General features: G+C 42.4%; 2 protein-coding genes across 2 annotated transcripts in view; one reads left to right on the top strand and one right to left on the bottom strand.

Moving 5' to 3' along the window:
• LOC308371674 (potassium voltage-gated channel subfamily B member 1-like) overlaps positions 1 to 5,591 on the top strand; it is a gene marked incomplete at both ends in the record, with an annotated part of 35,391 nt that extends 29,800 nt beyond the window's left edge. The window contains one exon of the mRNA XM_080846660.1: positions 3,678 to 5,591. Coding sequence (XP_080702786.1) covers positions 3,678 to 5,591 — 1,914 coding nt within the window. The remainder of the gene's footprint in view (positions 1 to 3,677) is intronic.
• Positions 5,592 to 18,566: 12,975 nt separating this feature from the next.
• Positions 18,567 to 20,763, bottom strand: mrpl20 (mitochondrial ribosomal protein L20). The gene is made up of 4 exons (XM_080845474.1): positions 20,568 to 20,763; positions 19,781 to 19,891; positions 19,358 to 19,435; positions 18,567 to 19,165 (listed from the first exon to the last, which is right to left on the bottom strand). The coding sequence occupies exons 1-4, from the start codon at positions 20,652 to 20,654 to the stop codon at positions 18,992 to 18,994; spliced, it is 450 nt and encodes a 149-aa protein (XP_080701600.1). The 5' UTR covers positions 20,655 to 20,763; the 3' UTR covers positions 18,567 to 18,991.
• Positions 20,764 to 20,989: the final 226 nt, after the last annotated feature.

Genomic DNA, 20,989 nt, shown 5'->3' with positions numbered 1-20,989 from the left:
TCAAAAAGGGTGTGAAAACCAGGCCTATGCACTTAGCACCCCACCCTAGATAGCAGCATTATCTAACAGGGATCAGGCAGTGATTTGGAGTTGATTCAGCAGATCTGTCCCAGGTCAGTGTAAGAGCTGCCTCAGTCAGCTGCTAACTGGGTTGGCTGTTCTGGGGTCAGAATGGCCATTTATCATTGATATCTGTTTGACTGCTACAGGCAGTGCATCTCCAATATCCTCCCCACACGTGATAATGGCACAGAACATCGCATGTCCAAATGTATACATATTCACTAACATACACTTGCTAACGCTAAACTTCCTGATTTAACATGTAAAACGCAGCTGCTCTAATGATAAACAGTGGAGGAGCTGAGGAGCAGTGCTTGTTTCTGCCATCTGTGTCCTACATGAGGTCATGTTAACCAAAACCCTGTCACCTGAGCAGGATACTTTATCCAGCATGACGCCGGGTCTGCCCGTTAACCGAAAACCGTGGGGTGTTTTCTAATGGCACGGGTGACCTGGGAGCCGCATGTAACCTTGGTAGATGTAGTTTTTCCACGTGTTCAGCAGGTTCTGTCATTTTAACAGTTGGTGGAGATTAGTCCTGTGTGCAAGTGCACAGAGCTCTCATGGGCTTTGTTGGTGGGCGAGGATAGGGTTGTCCCTGTAGGGAGTCCATGTTGCATCTCTGTAATCTCTTCACTCACTGTGACTGGCACACTGCCCAGAGTGGGATGAGGAAGCCAATTACCGAAGAAGGTCCACATAACAGCTGAGGTGGTGTGGTCCAGGTCTGGGTCCGCTGCTGGCTAAGGGCACTAGGTTCATGAGTTATGCACACATGAGTGGCCATGCACACGTGACAGGCAAGGCTCTTTACACACGCATTCACAAATATGGACAAACAGTTCTCAAATCTAGCAACATCCACCACTGTATGCTACTCAGGAGAATACAGGCACATATGCACACCATTGCACATGCTCTCAACTCTGGCCCGGCTTCAGTCTTTTTAAAGTCACAGTTCGCTGTAGAAGTTTGTGTCCCGTCTGTGTGTCAAGCTGAATTACTCATGATTTCATGAATGTGAACTCCTTCAAAGGCCACGCTGATCATCAGATTGCACGCCAAATGTTTTAAGCAGAAACTGTCTATGTCTCCCAATCGCTTCCCAATCACCACTGACCCATGGCAGGGGCAAACGAGCGAGATGCACATGGAATTGTGACTGGAACTCAAACCATTCAGCACCAGGATGGCACGCACATGAGCAAAAACACTAAAGCCTCTCTTTTCAACATACACAGCCTCTATTCGTGCACTACCTCTACGTGTGTGTGAAAGTGAATATGTTTGTGAGAGATACATAGAGAAAGGGTACTGTATTAAACGTATAAGCACATCCCTTTGGAAAGTCTTTCTCAGACCAGTCCAGTCCTGTCCAGTCCAGCCCAGTCCAGCCCAGCCCAGTGTGTGTTAAATTAAAATTTTCCAGTTGAGGTTGTTTTAATGTATGAGATTTTATCTTAGGTGGGTTTTTGCTAATTTTGGAAAATCAACTGTCCTTGTTTGTTAAGTTCACTGGCCCTATGTTTAAGTCAAGAGCTGAGCTGTCATGGAGTTGATTTCATAAAGCTTTAAGAGGTCAAGAAGATGGAACAGTAAAATTTCAAGGGGAGTTTAAATAACAGTCTGAGACTTGACATTAAACAGGGTACACTACGGCTTACAGCTTAGTCTGTACACTTGAATGTCAGGGTTGTTTTTTGTGGAATTCTTTAGTCTCTTTTCACAGCTTGAGTGTGCGTAGAAATATCCCACTTCCATGTGAGTTGGTGCTTGATCATGCATAGGAATCTTTTGTGAAGGACACAGAGCACTGTTGAGAACACAAGGTTAAGGAGATCCTCTTATTTTACCTGGTGCAGAGAGAGCTCCTATAATGAGTGGTAATTTGGGGTGAGAGGGTGTCAAATGTATGTCAATTAACTTTTAAATACCCACATTCTAATTGGAAAGTGAAATTGTCTTTTAAAGCTTTCTCTCAGAAATGCATGAATTGAGGCTTTATGAATCATGAGGTGAATGTGTGGCCTCCTCCAAAGAGATTTATTTTGATGAGGGCAGTTGCCTCTCAGCCCCCTTTCCTGTGGTCTGTCACCTTTTTGGACTTTGGGAAAGAGGATGTTTTAATTGAAATGCCAGCCCTCTGCTGCCCTCCAGATCACCTTTTCACACAGCGTGAAGTGCCCCTGAGCAGCCTCTCAGTGCCCTTGCACTCAAAGGCCATGGTGGGGTTCTCAGACACCTGTCATGATTAAGCAGAGATAATGAGTGGTGAGAGAACGGAGTAATCCTGCAATTCAGCGCCCTGATTTATCAGCCCAGTGACCTTGTGTTTGATTGATGTTGAGAGGGATGATGTGTACTCCTGTCCTGTCTCCTGTCCTGTCTCCTGTCCTGTCTCTCTTCCTTTATTGAATTGAAATGGGAACAGGGAAGAGAGAGTTTGGAGGAGGCGGCACTTAGAGAAAGGAGGACTAGGTGCTGCTGTGAGAGTAAAAAGAAAGACTGAGACGGAGAAAGAAAAAAACTGAAATGAGGATGGATGTGGGAGGGTGGTGATACAAGACAGGAGAGTAACGTTTGCTAGAGAGAAAGAGAGAGAGAGAGATGGAGGTGGAGGAACAGAGAGACCGAGCAAGAGAATAGACAGAGTGCCTCTGTAAACATGTGAGAAAGAAAGGATTGTGGGGAGAAAGAGAGACGAAGAGACTTGTGGGGGCATGTTGGACTGAGATATAGCTTGTCTAATCTCTGCACAGGAGAGGAGAAGCTGTCAGCTCTCACAGTCTCCTGCTGGCATGTGAAACACCAGTGACTGCTATCAGTTCCGTCCAATCCCCTATCTAGTGCTGCTCCACCCGCTCCAGCAGGCTCTCGACAACAATACATACGGTGCACGATGCTACAAAACGGTTGCCGGGGAAACAGAAGAGTGATTTGGGCTCTTGGAAGACTTCACATATCATTGCTCAATCAGAGAACAGAAACAGTTAAAACATTATGTCAGTATACTTTCTATATCCTGAAGTTCTTATGCGCTTTATGGAATGTAAAGAAAGATTACCGGTCAAAACTGCTTTAATGATACAAATTATGGCTGACAGATGTTAACTGATTGAAGCATGGTACGTATTAGAATTAATGTGGTCATATTTCCTTTCACATTGTCCTGTCAGCACAGTACTTGGCATTAATCAGGATATGAACTTGAATATTTGTGTGAATGTCGTAGAGACATAATAGAATTTAGACACCAAATGCCACTGGCAGGTTCTTTCATGCACACTGGGGGCTGGGGAGGAATTAGTGTATTAAGTGGTTCATGTGTTTCAAGCATCAGGCACACAAAAAGACTATCATTAATTCCTAGTCTGCCAAAGTAATCCAGAACACTTTTAAAAGGTAATTTTACCTCTTCACTGCACAAGGATGAGAGGGATCCTGTGCCATGTGGGTATCTGTCTAATGCTGTCTTTGTTCTGTAATCCCTGAACCACCTTGGCAGTGAACGAGATGGCTGGTGTATCCTTACCAAGCATTTGCCAAGTGTTTTTAATGTCAAGATATGCTGCAAACCATGTCTGACCTAATTGGCTGCTGTTGTGTTTTCACAGGTTCTTGCCATCCTCTCTATCCTATTCATAGTGCTGTCCACCATCGCCTTGTCTCTGAACACTCTGCCAGAGCTTCAAGACCTCGACGAATTTGGTCAGGCCACTGACAACCCCCAACTGGCTCATGTAGAAGCTGTGTGCATTGCCTGGTTCACCATGGAGTACCTGCTACGCTTTCTCTCCTCACCCAGCAAGTGGAAGTTCTTCAAGGGTCCCCTGAATGTCATCGACTTGCTGGCCATCCTGCCCTACTACGTCACCATCTTTCTGACGGCGTCCAACAAGAGCGTGCTCCAGTTCCAGAACGTGCGGCGGGTGGTGCAGATCTTCCGCATCATGCGCATCCTGAGGATCCTCAAGCTGGCGCGCCACTCCACGGGCCTGCAGTCTCTGGGCTTCACCCTGCGACGGAGCTACAACGAGCTGGGTCTGCTCATCCTCTTCCTCGCAATGGGCATCATGATCTTTTCTAGTCTGGTGTTCTTTGCAGAGAAGGATGAAGAGGACACTAAGTTCAAAAGCATCCCAGCATCTTTCTGGTGGGCCACCATCACAATGACAACAGTTGGCTATGGGGACATCTACCCAAAGACTTTATTAGGGAAGATCGTAGGTGGTCTGTGTTGTATTGCAGGAGTGTTAGTGATTGCTCTACCCATCCCCATCATTGTCAATAACTTCTCTGAGTTCTACAAGGAACAGAAGCGACAGGAGAAGGCCGTCAAGCGTCGTGAGGCCCTGGAGAGGGCCAAGAGGAATGGCAGCATTGTGTCCATGAACATCAAGGAGAACTTTGCGCACAGTATGGAACTCATGAATGTGGTGGTGGAAAAGACTGCAGAAGACACAGGAAAGAAAGAGAAGGTCCATGACAACCACATGTCACCCACGCGATGGAAGTGGGCACCTCAGACAACCACCTCAGAGACCAGTTCCAATAAGTCTTTGGAGGGGAAGGAAAAAGACTCCCCTGAAAAAGCTTGTCAGGCTAGCCCCCAGCACCTTAATGTGAAAAAGCTGGAGGAGATGTACAACAAGATGGCGAAAACCCAGTCCCAGCCCAATTTAAACAACAAAGAGAGAGTGCCCTCATCCAGAGCAGCAAAACTGAAGGATGAGATTGAGCTGGGAACTATACAGGCAGAGAGAGTTCCCACCAGTGCTGAGGGCGTTACCGACATGAGGAGCGTGTCCAGCATTGACAGCTTCATAAGCTGTGCCACCGACTTCCTGGAGAGCTCTCGGTTCTCCCATAGCCCCGTCAACAACCTGCCTGGGAGGGTGAGCGCCAACCCTGGACTTGAGACCACTTTAGAGCACCATGGCGAATCTACATCAAGCCCTGCTACCACAGCCAAGCAGCATACCACCAAATTGGAGAGCAGTCGGCACGGACTGTTCACAGAAAGTCCTAGAGGAATCCGTTTACTCAATCCACTGAAGTCACGCTCACTCAAGGTCAACTTCCATGGAGTGGACACCGGCCCTTCCTCCACCCCGACTTCAGGGGTCGGAGCGCTCTCTGATAGCTCGGCCATGTCCGACCGCTCCCTCTTAAGCCCTGAGGTGTCAGTCTACACCACTGCCAGTAGCAAGACCCCTCCAAAATCCCCTGAGGTCCTAACACCGAGTGTCTTCACATTCCACGACGCATCCATCAGCAAGTTCATTGATGCCGACACTGATGAAGACGAGCACCTGCATGACGGCCCAGACCCCAGCCCTTCTGAGCGTCTCCTTGGCAACACCAGCCCCAAGTTTAGCAGCAATAGCAGCCACCAACGTGCTATCAATCATCTAGAGATGTCCCAGAGGGTGCTAGTCCAGAACAGTGTGTTCCCACTGGAGGGTCGGTCAGGAGGTGGACAGGAGAACCATGTGACTCAGGGGGAGAGAGCCCACTCCAACACATAGAACGAATTGAGCTAAAGCAGGTGATAGCTGTTGCTCCTGCCACTCATGAAGAAGAAACTGGAAGAAGAGGGTCCGACATTTTTAAAAGAATCCGTGGGAAGAGATATAAGCTAAATGCAATGACGCAAAATAACACACTTGGAGAGGTTTGTGGTTTCATGGTAATTCTACAAAATGTTGACAAATACAGACGTTTGATCAGTTTGTCCTTTGCAGTACTTTGCATTAAACACCACAATATTTGAGGACAACCTGAAACATGATTGTGTAGAAAAAGGTTTTTTGGGTCATATGTTATTGTATGTAACACATGGTAGATTTAGACATACTGAATCAACTTTGTGTAAGGAGCAATTTGCTGTTTACTTCCTAGTGTTTTCTTCCTCAGAACTGGCCTTAGTTATATGCACCTAAACTGCATTGTGTGTCTGAGTGTGTGTGTGTGTGTGTGTGTGTGTGTGTCTGAGTGTGTGAGTGTGTGTGTGCATCTGTAAAATAAAGTCCCTTATACAGATACACTATGTACTGTATGTGAGTACTGTATGGACTGTATGAGTATCCTCTTTACTATTATTATTAGTCTTTTTCAAAAACAAAACTAATTATTACTAATTATTATCTTTAGGCATATGTTTCTTTTGCCTGATGAACATTCCTCTGAGAAAATATGTAACATGACATTTTTGTTCAGGAAGGTGATTTCAGAGACTTTATGGAGGAGACACAGCCACTGTGACTCCCTGTCTGTGTCCTTTGTCCAGATCATTTCCACTCCGAGCACAAAAGCGCACCTCAATGTGATTTTTTTTTTATAACCGACATTGTTTGTTTGTTGTATGCGTTTGTAAATTAATTTGTTCATTGTTTGCTTTGGATTGTCCAGTTGTGTGAACATATGATTAGTACCCCCTTCGTACCTATGTGATACTGAGACTACGGTTGATGAGGCACTGGCCTAAACAATTTCTTCAGTGTTTTCTATTGGTTGTGTTGAAGGGATTCACTCCTGGTGGGTTGGCATACTTCACAACAGATCACCGTCAGCAACTGAGACAAGCACAGCTGGCTGGAACTTGAAGCTGAGAGCAAAGCACTGAAACCACCATTCAACTGCAACACTCTGAACTGATTTGGACAGTTCCATGTTTGTATAAAGAAATGGTCAAATGTATACTAATAGGACAAAGCTAGTTACTGTAGAACTGTGGGGGCGCCACACACTGTTGTGAGTGGTGAATGAAAGAATCAGATTGTATATTTTTTAAATATTTTCTAAAGAATGGAAATTAGAAGAATAAATTATGATGATCTCGTAGTTTTGAATGTCAATATATATTTATTTTATTCTGAAGGGATAGTATTTACTAGAGAATTTGGCAAGGAGAACACTTTGTATTGTTTGCTACTGTTTCCTGGTCTGTGGAAATGTTGTGGAATCTTTCCTCTACTCCCCCTGTCTCTTATATAATGTGAGTTTTTTTTCATACACAGATCCACCCCAACATTTTGATCAGCATAAATTGTCAGATTGTCCTAAATGTATTATTTCTTAGACTCTCACTGGGCAAGAATTTAATAATATAAAAATATTTCAGGGAACTCTTTGGATACACAGTCAACAGTCTATAATAAACCATTGAGAGCACTATGAACTGCCACGGCAAGCTAAGTCCAATGACATTTTGTGTACAGATTTAAAAAAAAGACACTGATTGGGCATTAAAGTTGTGCAGGTAGTTCAGAAACACAGCACAAATTCACTCTGTAGCACTGGCAAGCACCACCTGCCTCAATCTCAGGCCTGCAGAGATTTGTAATCTGGATACAATTCCACTACTGCAGACAACGTGAGCATGGAGGACAGAGCTTTTAATGCAATGAGGAGCCATAGGATGGCTAGGTGCTTAAGATTAACAGGCACAGAAAAGAGGAGAGTCAGAGACAGACGGGAGACAAACAAAAACCAAAACAAAACCATGCACTCTTTCAACTCACAGTTACACACTTTGAGTATGCAGCAGAGTAACATCTCTGCTCACCCAGTGTCATTGCCATGTGCTGTAGCCTACATTTCTAGACACAGATGAACAGTCCTGTGCCCCATGCACACACACACACACACACACACTGCTGATGGCTAGAGCGACCTTGAAAGTCCTTCTCCTTTGAGACACGTCTGCTCTGCAGACACATCATGTCCTACCTGTTGTGCTAGATGACTGATCTAGGTCAATGCCATTTCAGCCCAGTGATATTATACCTTCATGCACTTTATCAGTTTAACTATTTCAATTGTCTTCTTTCTTTACCGGATCTTGTTTTGTGAACAATCTATGTACATGCTTCACCCAACATACAAAAAGTAAAAACTTGCAAAATGAGGTTGCGATTTGTGATTACCATTGTTCATTTTCTCTCCATTGCTGTTGACATTCTCCATTAAAAGAGGTCGATATATTTGTGCCTTTGCCTGTAAATGATTTGTCTCCCTCTGCCTGTCTCTATTCTGAAAGATCTGTCACTGTAGCTGCTGCTCATTAGCAAAGTGAACTTGAAAGAAGATTGAACAAATTTACCAGACAATAAACAGACAACTGAATGAAGGATCTTGTGAGACTTTTATGCAAATGCTTGAGCACTCTCTTCACACTCTCTCTCTCTCTCTCTCTTTCTCTCTCTCTCTCTCTGTCTCTCTCTCTGTCTCTCTCACACACACACACACACACACACACACACACACACACACACATACACACACACACACACACACCACACAAATGCACACAGGTAAAGAAGCTCTCCACTGTAAGATAGCATGGTTTCCATGGTGATAGCGGGCTGGCTCTGACAGGCTAACTGGCTTAATGAGAGGGAGCAGGCGTCTTTAAATACAGCAAATGCTCTGACAGGTACATGCACTCTCTTCCTATGGTTTTACTGATGCATTAAGACTGATTTAAAGATCTTGTTAATAAGCCCTACAGGACCCAGTACCATTGGAAAGAGATGGATGCATTCAAAACAGCTGGTGGGGTGCTGCCAGGGCTCTGTGCCATATCGGAGATGTGCAGATTCCTCCTTCAACTGCCATGTGAGATGAATAGTAAGAGGGTGTGGAATTGCACCAGCATATCACAGGCCTCAGATCAGTGACTAGACTAGATGCTCCGCTAGCCTGTGCCAGACTATATCTCAGGTCATGTTTCACTCACATATAGTCTGGAAACCCACATTTAAGAGGAGTCTGGTGTCCCAGATTCAGTTACAGAGTGAGGAGTGCTTTTTTGAGGTGAAAAATCCAAATGTGTTGTTGAGTAGCGTCTGTGTTGAAATCCACAGGAGAGTATCCAGACCAGGGTTAATGTTCCACCACAACACTCAAGAACATGGAGGGCGAGCAGCTGGAGACTGGAATAGAAATTACATTGTTCCCACCATTTCAAAAAGCAGACAAAATCCTCACTAGATCACCTCAGTACTGTAGGTTCACACCTAATAAGACAAGTCAATCTAGAAGAGCGAAGGTAAGACCTGTGACCTGACCTCACCTGTGCATCTCTAGATATAGCAGTGTTAGAGTTAATCCCCACTGCATTATTTCGATGATTCATTTAAAGAGGTTAGGATGCCAGCAGATTGTTTAAGCCAATGAAAGAAAAAGTTAACAGGATTACACATCACAGTGACTCACAGCCTCACAGTGCCTGGTGTCTTGGATCACGTTTAGAGAGTCAGGGGTATTTAAAGAAACGCTCAGCCCTCCAGTGTCAAGCACTCTCTACAACAAGAAGAGTTCACTGTCATGGTTTGGACTAAAATAGAGATGCATCTTGAGGGGAGTAATGAGAATGTCCTTTTATACGCGAGTGATGAAAGTCTGTGAGAGTCACAACAAAGAGAGAGTCTGTGACTGCGAAAGTGAGGGAGAGGGAGAGGGAATACATGTGAGGGAATACATGTTTCAAAAAAACATGTCTACATATTTGTTGAAAGTTTCTGATTGAGCTAGCCAAAGCGCACAAATGCTTGCTTGAAGTTCTTGAAACCAATACCTCTATTTTTTGTCTGTTGAAATCTATAAATATCTGCTTAGTTCTGGGAAAAAGAGAGAGAGAGCTGAGAGAGGTTCAGTTTCACCGGCGTCTTTGGCAGTGGGTGTCACACATTTTCAGAGAGTAAAATTCTGGCAGGGCCTTAGCTGAGCCTTCACTGCAGAAAGTTGAAGAGCAGCCGGATATCCTGTCTTCAGATGGCGGGCTTCAAATGCATTGACCAGGAACACCTCAGGGTCTAGAACCGCATAAGATAGGCCTGTGTCCAGCACCAAATGTCCAAAACATCTTGCCTTTTCTTCCTGAGAACACAGGCTCAACTGAAGGTTTCTTGTAATTTCCAGTCAATACAGTGCCATTACCTCCATTGTGCATGAGTAATGGGTTCAGTCTTCAGTCTTTGTGTCTGAGTTTCTCCCACACATTTTCCTGACAGTAATATGCTTTTTCCTCTCAGGGAGGATGACTGCTATGAGCCAGAGAGAATCAGGGGAATATTTGGTTTACAGATTTTTCCACATATGATCAATTTGCATCTAGAATGGCAGAGACAGTAAGGGTAAAATGGTATGTTCAGTTTAGGATGCTACTTTTGTTGTCTGTGTCATCTCTGGATGCCTTGCCTGATGCAGATGTTTTGAGGAAAAGGTCTGAAAAAACAGTGCTTATGATTAATAAATAACTATGTCAATACCATATTTAAAATATTGTACCTATTGTAGGCTACATTGTAGGTATTGCGGGTTTCCACTGCAGGAACATGTGGGGAGGAATTACTTCATAGCAATATGCAACATAGTGATTAATCGACATTATATCACAGCAATATGCAACATAGTGTTGAATCGACATTATATCACAGGCAATATGCAACATAGTGATGAATCGACATTATATCACAGAAATATGCAACATAGTGATGAATCGACATTATATCACAGGCAATATGCAACATAGTGATGAATCGACATTATATCACAGCAATATGCAACATAGTGATGAATCGACATTATATCACAGGCAATATGCAACATAGTGATGAATCGGCATTATATCACAGCAATATGCAACATAGTGATGAATTGACATTATATCACAGCAATATGCAACATAGTGATGTATCGACATTATATCACATCAGAAGAAGAAGAATAGAAAAGCCTCTATTGTCATTGTATTTGCATACAATTACATTTGGAGTGCTTCTCCTGTTGGTGCGACAAGGGACAACATATAACACAACAGCAACATATAACACAACAATACTACATCTATCTAAAAACAGTAAGTATAGCTTTAAAAAATATGTATGTTAAGAGTTCAACAAAGTGTCACTGAGGTGTTGGCAGACCAGGAGAGGTCATCTAATAAGTGGGCTCCTAGGAACTTGAAGTTGTGGACCTTCTCCACACAGAACCTGTTGATGTAGAGTGGGGCTGGATCTGCACTTTGCCCTCTGTAGTCCAGAATTTATTGTACAGTCATGAGTGTCCTAGGAGTACAGCCAGTGCTTAGCGTGATGGTGGAGGAGAGGTGGGGGGCGAGTTTTACAGTTTGTGGGCGGTTTGTGGGGAAGTCCTTTATCCAGGTGCAGATGGAGGGGGAGAGGCCTTGTGCAGTTGATTTGCTGACAAGTATGTTAGGGATGATAGTATTAAAAGCTGAACTGTAGTCAATGAAGAGCATTCTTATATAGGTTCCACAGAGTTCCAGGTGTGGTGTGGAGGGCTACGTCGATGGCATCTTCTGTGGACCTGTTTGCTCTGTAAGCAAACTGATGCGGGTCAAATGTGGGGGGAAGGGTTGATTTGATGTGCCGTGAAACCAGTTTCTCAAAGCACTTCATGATTACAGGTGTAAGTGCAATCGGACTATAGTCATTCAAGCTGTTGATGGCTGTTTTCTTAGGGGCGGGATGATGGTAGCTGATTTTAGTCAGGGTGGGACGGTGGCTAGAGAAAGAGAAAGGTTAAACATCTTAGTGAAGACCCCAGCGAGTTGATTGGCAAAGGAATTGAGTACCTTTCCAGATACTCCGTCAGGGCCAGTGACTTTCCTTGTGCTCAATGATTTGAGCACACATCTCTCCTCAGGTTCTTGTAGGGCTGCTGGAGGTTGGTGGAGTCAGTGCAATTGTGGTGGGCCTGTTGACCTCGAAACGGGCAAAGAAGTGATTCAGTTCCTCTGCCAGTGAGGCATCAGCGTGGACAGTGCCGGTGTTGCTGTTCTTGTAGTTGGTGATGTTTTGAATTCCCTGCCACACTCTCCTTTTGTTAGTGAGATGGTCTTCGATTTTTTTCCTTGTAAGCCTTTTTGGATTTTTTGATGCCTCTCTTCAGGTTGTCTCTAGCAGTACTATACAGGGCCTTGTCACCTGACCAGAAGACGGAGTTCCTCTCCTGAAGTAGGGTCTTGACATTGCTTGTCATCCAGGGTTTCTGAAACCCCCGAATCATTTTGACTGCAGTCACACTGTCTGTACAATGATTGACAGTACAGTTCCTGTATATTCCTCAGTGTCCTGTTGTTTGAATATGTCCCACACTGTTTGTTCAAAGCAGTCCTGCAGTTGAGTGAGAGCACCCTGGTGCCAGATTTGTATGGTCTTGAAGGTTTTGTCTTCCTCCTGAGCGGTGTCTATGCCAGGATGAGGAGCAGTGAAAGGTGATCTGACTGTCCTAAGTGGGGGAGGGGTGGGGCTCTGTAGGCATGCTTTAAGTTGGAGTATACGTGGTCGAGTGTATTGTTCCCTCTGGTAGCACACTTGATATATTGGGTGAACTTAGGTAGCACTGTCTTCAAGCACGCTTGATTAAAGTCACCCGCTATGATGTGCTCTCCATCTGGATGAGCCTTTTGATGTTTATTTACGGTAGCGTACAGCTGAGTGAATGCTGCGCTAACGTTAGCATCTGGTGGTATGTAAACAGCTGTCACTATGACAACCGTTAGCTCCCGTGGCTAGAAGAAGGGTATACACATCGCTGATAGCATTTCTTAGTCAGGGGAGCAGTGACTGTCATCAATATGCAACATAGTGATGAATCAACATTTTATCACAGCTATGTGCAACATAATGATGAATCAACATTATATCACAGCAGTATGCAACAAAGTGATGAATCAACATTATATCACAGCAATATGCAACAAAGTGATGAATTATTCAGTGCCTCACAGAAGTAACTACTCCAGAGTTGCTCCTCCCCCTAAAACCTTTTTTTTTTTCTCTACCATGAAGGCCTGATTGGTGGAGCACTGCAGTGGTGGTTGTCCTTCTGTAAGGTTCTCCCATCTCCACAAAGGAACTTTGCATTTGATTAATAATGACCATTGAGTTCTTGGTTACCTGTCTGACCAAGGCCCTCCGTTCCCAATAGCTCTGTTTGGCTGGGCAGCCAGATCTACGAAGACTGTTGGTGGATTTCAAATCTCTTCCATTTGAGAATGATGGAGGCTACTGTAGCTACTCTTCAGGATTTTCAATGCTGCAGAAATGTCTGGCATGGTTTCACTCTGACCTACGCCATCAACCGTGAGACCTCATATAGACAAGGCTGTACCTCCCCTAATGATGTCCATTGAATTCAGTTAGGCACTTCAGTCGAGTTGTAGAAGCATACCAAGGACCATTGATAGAGGTAGGATACACCAGAACTCAACTACAAGTGCCATAACTAAGGGTCTGAATACTTCTATAAATGGAATATTGCTGCCTTTTGTTTTTAACAAATTAACAACCTGATTTTGCTTTGTTGTTTTGGGTTTTGGATTAGTATTGTGTGTAGATTGAAACAAAAATGGATTGAATCCATTTGAGAATGAGTCTGAACTTGAAAGGGTCTGCAAACTTTCTGAAAGCATTGTGCTTCTGTGTTTCAGCACCATAGTATCAACAATGGTTTTAAATTAAACAGCACCCCTTGGTGATGAGGCCAGCAAAAGTCCAAGTTAGAGAATTTTTACAGTCTCCCTCACAAATTTGATTACGGAACTCCCCCTGGTGCCATAATGGCTGAACATATGGCAACACTGTCTGCAGTCGTTCACCCTTGGTTGCAAATGGCACATGTTCAAGGAAAGACCAGCCCACTGAGGAGGAGGATGATGACAAAGATGAGAAGCCTTTGGCAGAATTGTGCAAATGTTCAAAATAGACTGCAGTTCATGTACAGTACATGCATGCACGTCATTTCTGAACAACTCTAAAGATGTCATAATAACTATGACTATGCTATGATGATCATATAACGCACAGCAGATAGATACCAATGCAACACAATACTTTAACAGTGGGCTGGTACACACACACACACACACACACACACACACACACACACACTCCTACACACAGTATGACACGCTTATATTCATGTCAAACTGTTTACAATGTTTTAACATGCCTCCCACTGATGGCAGTCACTGACTGTACTGACTCACTGTATAGTGCCAGTACATCTGCTCATATTGAAATTCATATATGTGTTAACACACATAATTATGGCCCATTTCATATACAGTAACATAGCATAAACTTCATACTAAAATGGCATAATGCTCTTCAACATGCAAGGTAGGTCATATATAAAAACCTATGTTTTTTACATAGGTTTTTATATATGACCTACCTTGCATGTTGAAGAGCATTATGCCATTTTAGTATGAAGTTTATGCAAGCTCTTTAACACAGATTCATCATGCAATAATTGTATAAAAAAAATGTACAGACCTTTTCCATATAGGCACTCTTGCCATGGACACATTTTCCGTATGGTTTATTCCCATAATCCGTAGCAATATGGAACATTTTCTTTGGCCGTGAAGAGCGTTCAAAAGAATAGTTGCCCCCCTGCTGTGGTGAATCCTAGTGCCGTGCTTAGTGGATGAGGGGACAGTAGGGCAGAACATGGGCACCTATGGTCGCTGGCGCTCTGTTCGGGACACACCTCATAGGGCCCACTGGCCCCCTGTCAGCACGCTTCCGTGATGCGGCCTAGTCAGTGTAGGCCATATGTTTAGTCAGTAACTCTGTGACTAACTTTTAAAGTTACTTACCATAATCATTACATTTAAGTTAGGCATGACAGGAATCAAACCTATCTTAGAAGGCTGCAAGGCTGCACTCGAACACCAGGGGGCGCAGACTATTAATTTACAGTTACAGTTTTTTACAATTGCTAAAACACATTTCTTGAAACAGTCACCGATTTTCTCTAAACTCTAAACACAAAACCTCATCTTCAAGCACTATTTACAAAACCTCTGAATCTTTTGCTAAATGAAAATTTCGCCCTTAAAGGCACCCAGTGCAACTTTATACAAACATTCAATGAAAAATAAACATTACATTTCTAGTCTTTTTTACACGTAGTAAGTTTCAATAACTCCATACCATTCCATATCGACATTCAAGAAGCAAAGAAGAGACGTCGTTGTGTTGTGAGAACTGATAGAAAATCGTAAACATCAACAATCGCCGGTGGGGAGAGGCCATTTTTCCATTGACTGGAATCCTGCTTTATTTATTGTAGGTAACAAAAAATAAAGAAAATGGTGGGGATTGTTGTTGTTATCGATTTTCTATCCGTTCTCACCACACAACGACGTCTCATCTTTGCTCATTGAATGTCGATATGTAATGGTATGTAGTTATTGAAACTTACTACGTGTAAAAAAGACTAGAAATTGAATGTTTATTTTTAAGCCTCGAAAGTTGCACTGGGTGCCTTTAAAACAGTTTCTCCTGTGCTCAAAATCAAACACTGCTCTCAAATCATAAACAGAGTTAACAAAATGATATACACTTTCAAGCTGTCAGTTAACAATACACCAAAAAATAGAAAACACATTGTTCAAAACATATAGTTCTCAGGGAGAAGTACAAATTTCATTTTTATCTATCATTGTCTTTTGATGAATGAAAACATGTTTTCTCATAGTAGCTATACAAATGTATCAGAAATTACTACTCTGCTTTGCTCTAATTTGTGTTGTTTTTTTCTCCTTCTTGTACCCCTATAGTACTGTACCCTGCATATCACTACTCACAGCTCACTGTTGTTCTTTGTTGATATGAACCCTGCAACCAGTCAAAATCTATTGAGCAGTCAGTACTGCTACTGTACCAAATAGAAAGCACAATGTTCAGGGCCATACAACTTGTTTATTGTACATTACACAGCCTACAATGCACTGTAGGCCTACTACAGTAAAAGGGACTAAAATCAAAGGAGTCAACGTGGTGTTCACTTGTCCTCATCCTCTCACATTGTTTCTTCTATCCATTCTCAGACTTTTTCCTTCCATACTTCAACATCATGTTGGCTCTCTAAACTGGCTTATATTGGTTGTGTCACATCATTTGATACAAGTTAAATCAATTTTGAGTGGTTGTGTTTAATCAAGGACATTTGTTTTCTATTTGTATTCGATTGTTGCCACTTGCGTTTACCAGCATGGATGACATGTGCATTGGAGTGCAGAATGTGTTTTGAGACTAAAAATGTGTTTAGAGTTTTACTGAAAAGTCTAAGTGAGATCTGCAAATTGTGTTTTACTGTGTGAAATAGTTTAAGGTATTGACAACAGACTGCGCAATTAGCTTCATGAGTTCAGGCAACTGAGAACTTTGTTCAGCCAATGGGTTTTAGTGTTTAAGCAATTGTAAAAAACTGTAACACAGATCCAAAACAATAGGTGCCGATCTTATCTCCACAGAATTCCATACCAGTGGTGCCAATTTTATCGCCACTGAATTCCATAGGCTACCAATAGTCGACTTTGTATAGTATAGCAACAAATATGACCACATGTAAGTCTGCCTGCACACTGCTTCATCTTCCAATACTGGTGCACCATCCAGTTTTGTCTATCCTTGTTATGTGTTATACCGCCATCTTCTGGAAACAAGCATTATGCCCACAATCCACAAGTAAACTGCTTGGCTACCACTTAACAAATAAAAAACACCTGATTTTTAAATCTGGCCTGAATAGGTCAAACATTTTTCTTCTGCTCTGGTTTACTGTTCATGTGGTTGATGGCCAGACAGGTGTCTCCATAAAAACTTGTCCACATCCCATCCCTTCACTAGAAAATTGTATTCCTGTCCCACCTGTCAATTGTTCCTAATTAAGGTGTTCCAGTTTCTGGCTTCGACTGAAATATTTCGAAGTCCCTTGTTCTGCTGTCTCCAGGGGCCTTACTTCTCCTGCTCCCCTTCATCACCCTACTCTTTGCTTGGTGATAGCTTTGTTTTCGTGATTACAATATTTAGTTTCCTTGACCCTTTGACCTCATTTCACTTAGACTATCATTTTTGTACCGTAGTGTAGACAAATTTTCCTTATATCATGTCTCTTTAAATATAAAATAACGTGGAAGGCCTCAGTGTCTCGTTCTTTTCATTTGGGTGTGTGGGTTGGAGACTTTCTGTCATGTTCAGGATACCAACTAATCTCTTTATAGGCTATATAGGTGGTATTAATATTTTGGTATTAAACAATGATGTGAACAAATGGGATCTATATTACTATGAGTCAGTGGTCAGCTTAAACTTGGTTCTGCACTCATATGACTCCTTGTAAGCCTTATGTACTGTAGATGACAACCAAGAGCACATGTTCAATCTGATGAATGCAAATCTTATCATAAGCCATTTCCGTTTGCTTGTATGTGAGCTGACATTAATAATATTGAGAAAGCAAACCAATCAGTTTGTATTAAACATAGTGAAAATCTGAGCAATTTTTGCATGGACAGTTAAAACGTGAAGGCATTGTTAAAACAGCCTATGGATGTAGTATATGTGGGGGACACAAGGGGAAAATAATAAAGAGCATCCTAGCCATGGAATACCACCACATTTTCTTTTTTCTTTTTGGCATCCGATACCTCATAAACACGTCTTCCAAAATGAGATCAAACTTTTAAAACTAGCATGCAATGAAATGCAAATAGCAATGTCAGCAAAACACTGGATAAGGTGCATGTTTATTTTAAGAATCTGATTCATCTTGAGAGAGAACTGTGTTGCAATGTGTTATAAAGGTAGTGATAAATGTTTTTTATTGTGTTGTGTTTCTAAAGAATAAACTATACTGAAAATAACAGAATCCCTGAACAGAAGACTTGACTTCAGATGATACCGTAATAGAGTCTTGAAGACATTTATTGATTACAATAAAAAGAGCTATAAAAAAGAAGCAGTAGCCAGACCTATTGACCCTCAAAACCAGGGATCTGTAGGCCACTTTGATGCACATCACCATGTAGATAACATTTAGCAGCATTGTCAATCAGGTCACAGTGATAATATACTATAGACCACCTTACATTGTGAGAGGTATTAATGTTTTCACTCAAACCGTTCCTTTACATGCAAAACTATACCTAAACTTGACCAAAATCTCCAAGTATATATAACATAACAATACAGAAAGTTTTACATATTCATTTAGTGAGAACTCTGCACATCTAATCCTGCATTTGGTAAACTAGCCATGATGGTGGCAACTTTAAGGGGATGTGTTTTGTCATGCCATGCTGAGTATTTTTTCAGTGACTGGCTGTGCTTTTCAGTTTCACATTTCTGTCACCATTATGGTGAGAAGGGGAGAGGGCCACAAGGTGTGATTTGTATATTTACTGTCATGGGGTCAATGTCAAATTATCAAAGTAAATCACAGTTGTATAAGCAGCTGGGGGGTATAACAGGTCAGTGACAAAACTGAATTTAACGCAGAAAAAGTTGGAATACCTCCCTGGTCAAAAATTATTATTAATGGAAGCCTGGATTATTAAATGACTGCGTAGAACTTTTTAATGAAATACTTTTAACTGTGTTTCATTGCCAATGCTGTCTTCTACAACTTAGTTTTGGCCCCATAACCAACATACAGATAAATGAAAGATCCAACACCTATAAGGATAACAAAGGATTTATTCACTTTTATGGACAAGAATACACGATACAGCAATTCCACATATTTACACAAAAACAAGGCATTACACATAGGAGCCAATAGGTTAACTTTCTCTTTTACAAAAGCTCTTGTCTCATACAAAAACAAATCCCACAAATACTTTCTTTCCAGAAGAAAGATTTCACTGAGGGTGGATCTCATCAGCTCCTCTGTAACTGGTAAGGTCTGGGAGAGAGAGTTCTATTTGGAGGCTGAGGCTCACCTGATAGGAACCTTTAATAGGAATCTGTGTGTGTGTGTGTGTGTGTGTATGTGTGTGTGTGTGTGTAACCAGGTGACATCTCTCCTCAGGATCAGCTGAGCATGCTCAAGGTGTGTTGCGTCTGTGTACCGGAGATGCTGTCAGAGAGGCGGGATGGAGTAATCAATGAAGAAGGACAACACGGGACAGAATGCCGGGCGGTTCTGACCCATTCCCCAGGGCAGCATGGAATCCCTCCTGCTGCCTGGCCCGTGCCAGCTTGGCAAGCGACTGAAATGTCCGGGGCTCGTTGATTGCCAAGTCGCTCAGAACCTTCCTGTTCAACTGGACACTACTCTACAGAGAAACATAATGCAGGATAGCATGTAAGTAACAGAATAAATGCTACTGATTTAAGTCTTACCAGTCTTCTATTAATTCTACTAAGGCTATGAGAACTTTAAATTCAATCAGCAAAATGGGGTTTTGTACAACTTTAGGATTGTTTGTTATATTGCATGTTTGCCTTTTCAGCACATGTACACTTACCTTCACCAGGTTATCAATGAGAATTGGATACTTCAAACCATATTCACGTGTGGCTGCAGCAATTCTCGAGATCCACAGCTATACAGCAATTAATCAACAGACAAACCATAATAAATGAGAGCCAAGACCTTACAAATTCATTCACTTGTTATCTTAGCAGCCTCAGAGAAGAATTTGTATAGCTACCATTGAGATAACAAAGCATAACTTAAGGACATTAGAAACTGTTATTTTTGAATACATGACAAGGTAAACCTCTTCTCACTCCACTGCTGTAGTTTAAAAGCTGCTTTTTGAAGGATGCACACATTATTAGCCAAAAGTTATCACTATGTATCATTAGCTGGTCATCCCTGCTGCTCCATACATCTGAAGGAAGGAAGCATTTTGTACACCATGTTAAATATTAGGAAATTGACATACCGTCCGCATGTTGCGCCTCTTCACCTGTCGGCTTTTAGTGGCATAAACAAAGGCTCTTCTTACAGCACGCACTGCCAAGCTGTAACATCTGTTCTTTCTGCCTCTAAAGTGCTGGAATAAACACGCAAGGTGACAGTTATCAACAGGAAAAGAGCATAATTATGTACAGACTGGACTACCCAAGACATGGAATTGTTTCAGAAGGCCTATCTCTTGGGTGTCTGACCCTGAAAACTAAAGTGATTAACAGCGCACTTGTTTTCCATGCCACCATGCAACCACCGACTAACTCTCCACTGGAAGGACTGACTGCAAATAGCAGGATTAACATGACAAGATTTGCGTGCACAGGGATGTGCATTTTTAGCACGACATGAGGACACGAGCAGTATTCAAAAGCTGTGAGCCAGTTAAAGATCAAGCTAACTTTATCTACGAATTTTTCAAAATTACACAGGAAGCGTAACTTAGTCTGCATGAATAACATTAGTGAGAAATAAAACTATTCGTAAAAATTGTCGGCTCTGACTTGAATAAGACTTGAAGGTTATGTTATCCCACCCTGAAACCGTTAGCGAGCACCGTGGCACCCAACTTCGCTGATGAGCAATGGTTTGCCCAGACACTGAATTGTGATGATCACTCTTATAATAAAGTGCGCAGTTCACCATAATGAACACTGACCACTAATCCTGAAGGCTAATTGTCATACGTTAGACGCAACTACCATGGCTGAATATGCTACGCTTTGCTATGCTAACATCTAGCAGTAAGTATGGAATCTTACCCGAGCATTCTTCAAGAGCTCTTGTACTTTCCAAAATCTGTCAGGACCACGATTCCTAATTAAACATGGGAATGTTAAAAATACCATGATGCTACCTCCGATGTTTATCAACTGAAATACCACCAGATGATGGTCGTCTCAAATGACTAGCTAGCTATGACCTTAATCCTCGCTGCATGGACTGTTTTCCCCTCTGTGCAACGTGATTCGTAACTTTGTGACATACGCGGGGGGTGTTCCCCAGCATCAAATCTGCGCTGCGCACCACAGTTTCTTCGTAATTTTCTGTCAAGAGCATCGTTCAAATTCAAAACTATCATACTTTACTATACAATACTAGCATATTTTACGGAAACGTAACGCTGTCTATTCAACCACATTCGTCTACACACGAAATCATAAATATGGACCCGTAGATTTTT

Source organism: Sprattus sprattus (assembly GCF_963457725.1).
Source record: "Sprattus sprattus genome assembly, chromosome: 10".
NCBI classification, from domain to species: Eukaryota; Metazoa; Chordata; class Actinopteri; order Clupeiformes; family Clupeidae; genus Sprattus; species Sprattus sprattus.
This window is presented reverse-complemented; position numbering and strand designations above follow the sequence as displayed.